Source organism: Vicia villosa, linkage group LG4 (genome assembly GCF_029867415.1).
Source record: "Vicia villosa cultivar HV-30 ecotype Madison, WI linkage group LG4, Vvil1.0, whole genome shotgun sequence".
Classification (NCBI taxonomy): Eukaryota; Viridiplantae; Streptophyta; class Magnoliopsida; order Fabales; family Fabaceae; genus Vicia; species Vicia villosa.
Window position 1 is genome coordinate 156,305,687 of NC_081183.1, and position 11,839 is coordinate 156,317,525.

Genomic DNA, 11,839 nt, shown 5'->3' on the forward strand with positions numbered 1-11,839 from the left:
GCGAGACGGGACAAACTCTTAGTCCCGCACCCTCAACAATGACTATCCGCCCCGCTCGTTTTTTGCGGGCTTTTGCAGGCGGGCTTAACTGGGTGGACATGCCCGTTTTCCATCCCTAACATTAATACTCCATAACAATATTAATAAGCCTATATGGAGAGGACATTAAGTTTTATTAATATGGCACTACATAAGTATACCTTGATAATCACCATTCCATATAGACTAAAAAAATGTTGGATTCAGATTGGAGCTTAGAAGCACCATACCACATTCCATTGGGTAAACGAGATATTTTGGAAATTCAAATGATATTTTCTTATTTTAATTGTACTATCATGTCAAATTTCATGAGAAAAAAAATTAATATTGGTTACAAAATTTTGGTGTCAAAGGTTTTACTATTCGCAACCATGAAGCAAAAAATGCATTGGAATTGTTAAAAGGGAATGCTATATTTAAAGCAAAAGTAAAGAATGGTATGTTTCTGATCAACTAACTCTTGTGATAATTTTTCCATTATTATTTTGTTTTTTTGAAAATCCTAAACTATTAATAGTGTGGATTTTTATTTTGCAAATATATAGATACGAATTATTTATGATATTATTGTTAGAATTATTTTATATATTTATTTGTATATTATCACAACTTTTAGTTAGCTATAGATTCAATTACATTTAGTTATAACCACTTGTTTTCAATTTCATTTTCTCTTAGCTATAGATTCAATTACATTTAGTTATAACCACTTGTTTTCAATTTCATTTTCTCTTAGCTATAGATTCAATTACATTTAGTTATAACCACTTGTTTTCAATTTCATTTTCTCTTCCATTTTTTATGAGAATTTTGACCAATGGATATAACAAAGTTTGTTCTTCCTTTATTTAATGGCGTTCACTATTATTTACTAAAAATAAGTAAACCTTGCAGAAAAAGATGAATATAGTGAAGTAGCAATACCTATATTTGACTTATTAGAAATGGCACAAAAAAAACCACGTTCTCTTGCTAAAATCTGGAACAAAATGTTTGTATTCAAGCGGCTAATTCAGTCCCTACTAGGTATGTATATTGAATGCTTCTAACTTCAATTTTACATGCTTTTATTTGAGTATATATTTATAATTCACAAATGAGATAAATATTGTATATATAAGTGTGTTTTCACAACTCGATCAATAATTTCTCTTTTGTTTAATTAATCTTACAGACTTAGAGGCAATAAATATTATTAAGATGAAGCACATATATGGTGGTCAGCTCTTGAAAGAAATTATGAAAATACCTATTTATTCATTATTGGGTGGTGGTGTGATCAATCGAGAAGATGACTTTGAATATGGTCCTGGAATGGAAAGTATGAAATCATCATTATCTGTATATTTGTAGTCGACACCTTAGTGAAAGAACAAAATAAAATAAAACAAAAATTGATGAGCTTAACTATAAAGTGCCAATTATATCTGATAAGAAATTTTTATTACTTGCAGCAAAGTTTCTTACTAAAACAAAAGTAAAAAGTAAAGCAAAAACCACAGCATATTTGACTGCAGCAAGTCATGGAATAGTTGAGATTATGTCAGAGCTTGAATCAAAGACAAAAAGTGTGGTTAGTGAGACTAACTCTAATGATGAAAATGCATTGCTTTTGGCAGTAAAGCATAGGCAACCACATGTAATTCAACGGTTGAAGAAGGATTTAGATGACGGAGTCTTTCAAAACCTATATCTACGAGTTAATAAAGATAAGAATACCATGTTACACTTGGCAGCATATACATCATATAAGAGAGAAAATACTTGGAGGATATCTGGCGCTGCCATGCAATTGACGTGGGACATCAAGTGGTATAAGGTACATTTATTAATACATAAGAATCGTCTTTGGGGTGTGTTAGACGGGCTAAACAGAAACCTTCTAATTTGCCAAAGTTAAATATGGCTAAAGAGGGTCTCTCATATATTGTCATAGTGAAATAATGGTTAAATATGATCTCTCGTTATTTTGTTATTGTTGAATCGCGGCTAACGTACCTGGAACCTATAAAAGCTTAAGAGAATCACAGTTTAATCATTATTTATCACTATATCATTATATGTCACATTTTTTTATGTAGGACTAACATATTTTTTTTGGTATAGTACATAAAAGAACTAGTACCTGAGCATTTCAATCATAAATTCAACAATGATGGAAAAACCCCTAGTGATATCTTTAAGGAGCAACACACAGAACTTATACAAGACAGTGTTGAATGGTTGAAAGACACATCAGAGTCATGCTCAGTCGTAGCAGCTCTAATTGCCGGTGTCTCCTTCGCGACATCAGGTAGTGTACCTGGTGGCAATCAACAAACAGGAGTACCAGCATTAAAAGGAAACCCTGCATTTGAAGTATTCGCTATATCTTCATTAATTGGACTTTACTTCTCAGTCACTTCACTCATCATGTTCCTTTCTATACTAACTTCTCGAAAAGAAGTCGAAGAGTTTCGTCTAAACATGCCAATGAAGCTTCTTTTCGGCTTGAGCTCCCTCTTTGTATCCATTGTTGCTATGCTGGTTTCTTTTTGTGCTGGACATTTCTTTGTGCTCGAAGATAAATATACAAAGGGAGGTTTATTGTTCTATTTATATATTTCCATATGTTTTCCCGTTGCATTCTATGCAGCTATGCAGTTTCCGTTATTCGTTGACCTTATTAAAGTTGTTTGGAAGAAGGTTCCACCACAAAGTGTTAAGGGTGTTCTTCTATAGAAATGTATGTTGTGTTGTATTTTTATGTGAATTGAAACTAATGCGTTTGTTTGTATTTGAATAATGTCGTTTTTTTTAGTATTGGTGTGAATGTAGTGTGATTTGACTCTTTTGCATACTTATAAGATGTGATATGGATGATATGAAGTTTCAACTTCCTCCCATCTCATTTCTTATAGAAATTAATATGTTTGTGCATTCTTATGATTATGCTATTTAGTTGTTATAATACAAATATGAAATTATTTGTTTTTTAAACACTATAGAATAATGTTGATAATTTCTTTTAAAGTGAATTAAAATATATCTACTTATTATATCAAAGTAAACATTATAGAAATTCATTAAAATCTATTTATTATTAAATACATTAAATTAGAGTCATGAATTTTTATTCATGTCATCTAAATTATGACACGTCAAATATATTTTTATGTGTCATCTTTAAAAACTCATCTTCATTCCCATGTGACACTTCTAAAAACATATCTCCACTTTTCAAAAGAGTTTATTCTCTATTAGAGATCATGAGTTCAACTCACAATAATAACTAAAAAAAAATCTATTAATTTAACAACTAATTCAGGGCCGACCCAATCAATCTAGAGATTTTGTTCTAATTTTGAAAATAAACCTTAATTAAAACTAAATACAATTTTAAAAATATCAATTTGACCTATTTCGATATGCATTTTTATCGAAATTTTTCCAAAATCGTTTAAAATCATGTTAATTTCCTTTTAAAAAATAATTAGGCCCCTAAAATTTAAAGTATTGGTTTTAAGTCAATTTTACCAAAATGTAAATTTAGAGAAGCATATTCAAGACTTAGAGAATTACTAAAAATGTGTTTAAAAAAGTGCAAAAAAAACACCTTTGCTCATATTTGTTTTTAAATGAATATCATTGCTTATGTTGCTGAGTTTCAACTCTATATATAAAAGATTAGAAGACGCAAGTCTTCTTCAAGAAATTATAGAGGCCCTGAGTTTAAAAAAACCTTCTTCAAGAAACCAGTTTTCACATACACAAGGTTGTACACTTGCACCTGAGTTTCAAAAAGAATGGAGGCCCCAAAAACAGTGTTTTAAAACCCGAACCGGTGATTGACCCGGTCAATGCACTGGGTTAATGGGTCACTGGTCGGGCCAACGGGTCATTAATTAACCCGCATGGTTGTTGACCCGACCCTATAAAAAATATAAAAAATATTATATATATTATGTGCATACAAAATTTAAATATATCAAATTAAATTAAAACTAATTTTAGATCAATAAAAAGTGGTGTAAATAATTCATTATAATTTAATTAGATGTTCTAAATTTGAATCCAACTTTAAAAATATATATTAATTTATGCTAAAGAAAATAATAACAAACTAATATTCTATTTATCACTATACACAAATATTTAAACGTTCTATAATTATCATATAGGCTTAATTGCAACTTTGGTCCCCTTATTTTATCTTTTTTTTGGTTTTGCTCCCCCCATTTTAAAATCCTGATTTTTAGTCCCTTTTTTAAGTTTTCTTTTGGATTTTAGTCCCCCTTTCAATTTGTGACCAAATTTTAGTGATGTGGCACTGAATTGATGATGTGTCATTGTCACATTTATTAAATTTAAATCTAAATCATTTTTATTAATAATAATTATAATGTTATTTATTAAAAATAATTTATTATTATTAAAAATAAAATAAAAACCAATTGAAAATGGCTTAATAATAATTATATATTTTTAAATATAAAAACAACCATTAGTACTCATATTTGACAAATAATTTTAACAATAAAGATCCTAACATCTAATTTAACTACTAAGTATCAATATTCATAAACTTTAACCTAAAGCAGACTATTCCCTCTGTTTCCACCACCACCATTGGTCACCACTTTCATTACCATATCCATTGTCCATACCACCCCCACCATAACCATTTCCACCACTATAACCACATCCTCCACCTTCATAGCAACCACCATAGCTTCCATAACCACATTGAGTTTTCATTAACAAATGTAACAAATTTAAAACTTCTTGACCTTCCTGTGTCATGAATCATATTATATAATAACAAATCAGTAACAAAATAATAGATCCAGTAACAAAAAAAATCAAACATTACATATCAGAACGGGATCGAGAAAAATTATAATCAAAATCGCGTCAGATCTAATGCCTGTAACAAACAGATCTTCCAATCAAGGATGTCGCGACCGTAAAAAAAGAAAGTTTTCCCGAGCTTCGCCGCCGGTGACCAATCCCTAAATTAAAACTAAAGAAAATCCTGAAAAGTATGATTTTGTTTTCTAAAATGGTTGAAGCAGATGAAACGGACACGCCTCTTGAAACGACACCATAAGATTCGATTGCGATTAGAAAGCACAATGTCCAGCAGCGATGGAAGCTGTGTAGGTACCATGACCGTCGCCTACGTATAGAAGCAAGTTGTTGCCTTATGAGCACAACAAAGTAGCCATGGAAAACAATATTGTTGCCTTAGCTTGTTTCTTTGTGAAGGTTTTAGGAAGTTGATTTTATGCAGAAAGAACAATGTTTGGGAAAAGAGATAATTAGAAAAGGTTGAAGACGAAGACATTACTATTATTTTAAAAATAACATAATTAATTATTAATGAAAATGACTTTGGATTTATTTTATATGAAAATAAATTATTTTTAATAAATAATAATAATTATTAATAATAAATATAACTTGGATTTAAATTTAATAAATGTGGCAACGACACATCATCATATTCAGTGCCACCTCACTAAAATTTGGCCACAAATTGGAAGGGGACTAAAATTAAAAAAAAAACTTTAAAAAGGGACTAAAAATCAGGATTTTAAAATGGAAGGACTAAAACCAAAAAAAAAATAAAATAGGGGGATCAAAGTTGCAATTAAGCCTATCATATATTTATTTAATACATTAAATTTTAATATATTAGTTTTAATTTAAAATATATGAATATATATATATATATATATATATATATATATATATATATATATAAAATTAATAATTACAAAAAATATTGTACTAATACTTGTTTATACATTAATATACATTTATAAAATAGATCTCCATAAAATATATAGAGAATTTAGCTCCAGGATGACATTGAAACGTTAATGCAATAGTGGTTAAACCAAATATGCTGGTATTGTTAGTTCTTAGTTTGATTCTTGGCTTTTACAAAGTGAACATTATTTTATTAAATATTGAGATAGCTGACCGGTTTGATTCATATTTGACCGGTTCGCCGGTTTAATCAAAAACCGGCCGGTCATACCGGTTTATAACGGTTTGATTGCAGATCCGGTCAACTACCATGATCAACCCGGTAATGCCACCGGTTTTCGGTCGGACCGGTTCAACCAGCCGGTTCGGTCCGGGTTTTAAAACACTGCCCAAAAGTAAGAGGCCTTGTGATGTGGTTCATGTTGCACAAGCACACATAGCCAACTCTGAACTAATTACTAGTAACTTTAACTAGGCGTCTACCCGTGCGATGCACGAATAAGTATTATTAAATTTTTATTGTTAAATATTAAAGTTTTAAAAAATATAATATTAATATAATTTTTTGTTTATAATGTTTGCATTTTGTATAGAAAATTAACAACAATTTAATAGTTTATATTTTTAAAATAATTTTAAAATGCAAGAAAATATTAAAGGATAAAGCATAGTAAAACTGAGAGTAAATAACATAATATGATTTTGTTTTATATTGATTGCATTTCTTATGCAAAAATAACAATAATTTAATATTTTATATTTTAAATATAATTTTAAAATGAGAGAAAATATTAAAGGGTAAAACATCGTAAATTTTAGAGTAAAAAGAAATATTTTGTTTTATATTGATTGCATTTCTTATAGAAAATTAACAAAATGTTAATAGCTTATATCCTCATTATAATTTTAAAATGAGAGAAAATATTAAAGGGTAAAAACATAGTAAAATTGAGAGTAAATAAAAATAATAATATGATTTTGTTTTTTATTGATAACATTTCTTATACAAAGTTAACAACATGTTAATAGTTTATATTCTCAATATAATTTAAATTGGGAGAAAATATTAAAGGGTAAATCATATTAAAATTGAAAGAGACACTACTAGAAAAAGTTGAAATAGCCACGGAAAATTTAAAATAATGTCATTATCTGAAGAAATTGATGTGATGTATAAAGATTTAAATAACACAATGAATGAAATAAATAAAAATATTATATTATTAATAGAAAATACCAATAAAATTGCAGATTATACCTTTAATAAAATAAAAAATGGTCTTAATGAAATAAATAATATACATGAAACCCTTGATGAAATTAATAGAGATAAAGAAATTGATGAAGATATAAATATTCAAAAAATTAGGAAAATTCTTTATCAATTAGAAACCTTGTTAAAACATGAAGAAAGTAATAGAAGTATAATAATAAAAGATTTAGAAGAAATATTAGTTAGAACAAAAGAAGTAAACCAACTAAAAGTAGTTAAACAAGAGCCTATAACTAAATTTATGTTAAAAAACCCATCATCTTCATGGAGGGGATAAAAACTGAATACATAGAAGCACTAAGAAGATCTAATGATATTGAAGAAATTAGACAATTGATGGAACAACTACAAATAATAGAAGAAGAAAATAAACAAGTAGAAAAAATAGAAACTAAGGAAGAGAATGAAGAAGTAATATTAAATTATAATTCTTCAGAAATAGGATTTGAACTAGGATCTGAATCAGATATAGACAAAATATTTATGGAAAAAAGAGAAACAAGTAATTCTAAACAAAAAAGAAAACGGGAAGAGAGTTGGAATCCTCATAGTTCTTGGGAAAACTATGAAAATGAAACTATGAATAAAAAAGGTTATGCAAAGGCCAAAGGAAAATGGACAAAAGTTGCGGAAGAATTTAAACCTTACTATGAAGAAACTAAATCTAAAAAATTATTAAACTTAGACTGTGTAAGAAATCCAGAGGATATACTACAAAGGTGGTCTAATGATATGATTATGCTTATAGCAACCGATGAAAAATTTTCTAAGATAAATCTAACGGATGTCAAGAATTTAATAGCTTATAGAACAACAGGAAATGTGCTGAAATTCTTAACAAGTATTAATGATGAAACATGGAATCAATATATAGGAATGGTAGAAAATAATAATCAACAATTTGCTAAACTAATAATGGAATTAATATATAAAGAATTCATAGGCTACAATACTCTTGAACATAAAACAGAAGTAAATAAACTTTTGCGAGAAAATGCAGAAATTCATCTAATTAATATGCAGATATGTAATATGTGTGAAATAGATAGTTTCATTTGTGAGTATAAAAAGTACTATTATGAATTAGATAATGAGACTAGGGAAATATATAGAGGAGTCTTTGTATCCAAGTTACCATACCCACTTAATGCAAAAATAAGAGATATATGGAAATCCCAACCAATTGAATTAGGTGATAGCTTAGGAGGAATTATTCAAATCTTATATAATGAATTAAGACGGCAATGTATAAAGAGTACAAGAGCTAAGCAATTAAATAGAGGTAGAACCTCACTTTGTTGTGATATACTAGAGATAGAGCAACCAGGAAATTATGGTTGTAATCAACGAAGTAGAAAAAGTTATAAAAGAAAACATAAATTAAGAAAAACTTATCCCAGAAAAAAGGCCTATAAAAATACTAGAAGAAAGTATTTTAGAAAGAGAAAACAAACACCTAAAAAATATTGTCCAAAAGGAAAAAAGAAATGCGTATGTTGGATATGCAATGTAGAAGGTCATTATGCCAATGAATGTCCAACAAAGAAAGAAAAAGATGTTAAAGAAAAATCAAAACTAATAAATAAAGTGTATAAAATATATAATTTAGAACCATTAGAAGATGAATTAAGTGATTCTGACTGTAGTGTATATGAATATATAAAGGATGAATTATCTTTAGAAGAAACAGAATCTGAATAGTACATATATCAAAATTAAAATTGAAAAAAAAAACAAAGAAACTGAAACCTATATAGATACAGGAGCAAGTATTTGTATAACAACCAAAGCATTATTTAGTAAATGGAAAAGATTAGAGAAACCATTAAAGATTCAGATAGCAGATGGCTCAATACACCCACTAAATTGGGTAGCTACAAGAATTTCTTTAAATATTGAAAATAAATTATTCATAGTACCTACAATATATCAACAAGAAACAGGGTTAGATATAATAATAGGAAATAATTTCTTACGATTATATGCACCATTTTGCCAATACTTAGAGTATATATCGATTAAGGCTCCATATATTAAAGGAAAACAACTGGAAGAAATTATAGATATCCCTATTATTCATTCGTCACAAACAATTTATTCAAGAAAACAATCAGAGCTCTCCAGACTAAAACGTGGTGAAATTATAGATTTAGTTTGTAGCAAAATGCGTTATGCATTAATTAATTTTGAACCAGGAAGAAAAATCCCAATACATATTGAAGAACTATTATATAAAGTGTGTAGTGGAAACCCATTAGATCCTAAAATTAATAATAAAAACATGGAACTAGTTGAATTGAAACTAAAAGACCCAACAAAAGAAATCAAATGTAAACCTATGATATACACAAAACAAGATAGAGATGAATTTGCTGAAGATATTAAGCAAATGTGTGAAAAAGGATTAATAAGACCATCAAAAAGTAAACATTCAGCACCAGCATTTTATGTTGAAAATCATAATGAGATTAAAAGAGGAAAGAGAAGGATGGTAATTAATTATAAACAAATAAATGATGCTATGGAAGGTGATGCGTATTTTCTTCCAAGAAAGGATTTAATTATTGAAAGAGTTAGAAATATGAATTGGTTTAGTACTTTTGATTGTAAATCTGGATTTTATCAAATAAGATTGTCAGAAGAATCTAAAGCTTTAACAACATTTAGTTGTCCTCAAGGTCAATATGAATGGAATGTTCTTCCAATGGGAATGAAACAATCACCGGGTATTTTCCAACACAGGATGGACTCTATCCTTAAAGAATTCAAAGATTTTTGTCTTATTTATATTGATGATATATTAATTTTTTCAAATAAGGATCTAGATGATCACTTTAAAAAAGTAGAATTAGTACTTAATAGGTGTTTAGAACATGGAGTAGTATTAAGTAAGAAAAAAGCTATAGTAGCTCAAAATAAAATCAATTATTTAGGATTAGAAATTGAAAAGGAGAAAATAATAATGCAAAAACATGTATTAGAAAAACTTTAAAATTTTCCCACTAAACTAAAAGACAAAAAGGAATTACAAAGATTTCTTGGATTACTAACATATATTTCAAATGAAGGTTTTATTAAAAATCTTGCAGCTGAAAGAAAATTACTTCAACAAAAACTTAAGAAGGATGTTATTTGGTCATGGACCGAAGAAGACGAAATACTTATTACTAAATTGAAATATTTATGTCGAGATCTTCCTGAATTATATCATCCATCAGATGATGATTTAATTATTATTGAAACTGACGCATCAAATGAATGTTGGGGAGGTGTTATGAAGGCTAAGCCCCCTAGCCAAAAGAAAGAATTACTATGCAGATATATGTCTGGAACCTTTTCAGGCAGTGAAATTATTTATCCTACTCATGAAAAAGAAACATTAGCATTAATTCGGATGTTAGAAAAACATCGAATTTATGTTCTTGATAAAGAATTTATTGTTAGAACCGATTCTACTTATGTTGCAGGTTTCAAAAATATTAATCATAAAGGAACTTACAAGCAAGGGAGACTTATAAGATGGCAGATGAAACTAGCCGAATATAATTACTCAATTACTCACATTAAAGGCGAAAAGAATGTACTTGCAGATATACTTTCTGGAGAATGGAACGAGTCTCAGAAGAAATCTTGAAACAACAATTGGAGTTAAAAGAAGCACTAAGAATTCACAAAATAAAAGAGCAAGAACTGATTGGAAAGGAAGTGGAATTAATCGATAAGGAAATAGAAATTATAAAATCTCAACTTAGAATGAAGAATCCACTTGAAGAGATTAAATTAAAAGAACCTAAGAAATGGTATGCAGTATTTAACGGACCATTTCCAAGAATTTATGATGAATGGTATAAAGCAGCCCCTCACTGTACAAAAATCTCAGGAGTTACTTATAAAGGGTATGCCACCAAAGAAGAAGCTGAAAAAGCGATGAATGATCATAGAGAATAAGAAAAATCAAGAAAAAAGATTTATCTTGGCCCAAGAACTTTTTTAGAAACAATAAAGAATAATGCACCAGAAAGAACATCCATGAAAATCTTAGGAAGAATCCCTTCTTCCCTGGATAATTTGCCAATTATGTCTCGAAAAGAGCATGAAAATCAGGTTAAATTCTTTGAAGAATAATTTAAGGAGAATTTAAAAAGACTTACTTACTGGACCGAGAAAGAAAATACTAATTGTTTCTATATGGCGGATAGAAAGCTTTTTGGAGTAAAAGCTATAATTACACTAGGAGCATCCCAATTACTAACATTTAATATGTTCCAATTTGGACTTATTGAATGCCTTTATTTAAGTAAAAATCTGGAAGAAATTAATCTTTTTCCATATAATTTTAAAGAATCAGTCCAGAATTTTAAAAAGGATATTGCTGGAGAAAGAAATATTTATTAAAAATTTTATTCAGCCTATCCGGATTTTACAACGAATCAACCAGCCAAGCATTTTGTCTTCATTGGAGTAAGCAATAATCAATTTCCTTTAAAAGATGACTCAAAAGAAGAAATGTATGATGATGATCACTTAAATATAATTTTATCCAATCAACTTTCAAGCATATTCTTTCAATGTCAAGCTATTGGAAAGAATTCATGTATGAAAATATTGTACAAAGCACCTAATCTCCTACTACTGAGCAAGACAAGTGGAAAGGTACTAAAGGATAGAGATATCCATCTATTGACATCTTTTGAGCTACCATTCTACGCATTTAATAAGGAGACAATGAATTATAAGCCATGTGTACTTAAGGAGTTATGTTCAAGTATA

At 28.6% G+C, this 11,839-nt stretch overlaps 2 protein-coding genes across 2 annotated transcripts; both read left to right on the plus strand.

Moving 5' to 3' along the window:
• Nucleotides 1-1,233: 1,233 nt before the first annotated feature.
• LOC131600047 (uncharacterized) lies at nt 1,234-2,836 on the plus strand. Its single transcript, XM_058872280.1, has 3 exons — nt 1,234-1,363; nt 1,497-1,861; nt 2,149-2,836. The coding sequence occupies exons 1-3, from the start codon at nt 1,243-1,245 to the stop codon at nt 2,761-2,763; spliced, it is 1,101 nt and encodes a 366-aa protein (XP_058728263.1). The 5' UTR covers nt 1,234-1,242; the 3' UTR covers nt 2,764-2,836.
• A 4,716-nt stretch (nt 2,837-7,552) lies between these two features.
• Nucleotides 7,553-10,703, plus strand: LOC131598152 (uncharacterized). The gene is made up of 2 exons (XM_058870782.1): nt 7,553-8,096; nt 10,138-10,703. Exons 1-2 carry the CDS (start codon nt 7,553-7,555, stop codon nt 10,701-10,703), a joined length of 1,110 nt encoding a protein of 369 aa, XP_058726765.1.
• The last annotated feature ends 1,136 nt before the right edge of the window (nt 10,704-11,839 follow it).

Coding starts and splice junctions, on each gene's coding strand:
- LOC131600047 (XM_058872280.1), top strand. CDS start 1,243: ATGAAGCACATATATGGTGGTCAGCTCTTGAAAGAAATTATGAAAATA. Junction 1,364..1,496: donor ATATGGTCCTGGAATGGAAA/GTATGAAATCAT, acceptor TATTACTTGCAG/CAAAGTTTCTTACTAAAACA. Junction 1,862..2,148: donor GGGACATCAAGTGGTATAAG/GTACATTTATTA, acceptor TTTTTGGTATAG/TACATAAAAGAACTAGTACC.
- LOC131598152 (XM_058870782.1), top strand. CDS start 7,553: ATGGAAAAAAGAGAAACAAGTAATTCTAAACAAAAAAGAAAACGGGAA. Junction 8,097..10,137: donor TCTAATTAATATGCAGATAT/GTAATATGTGTG, acceptor TTTCAAATGAAG/GTTTTATTAAAAATCTTGCA.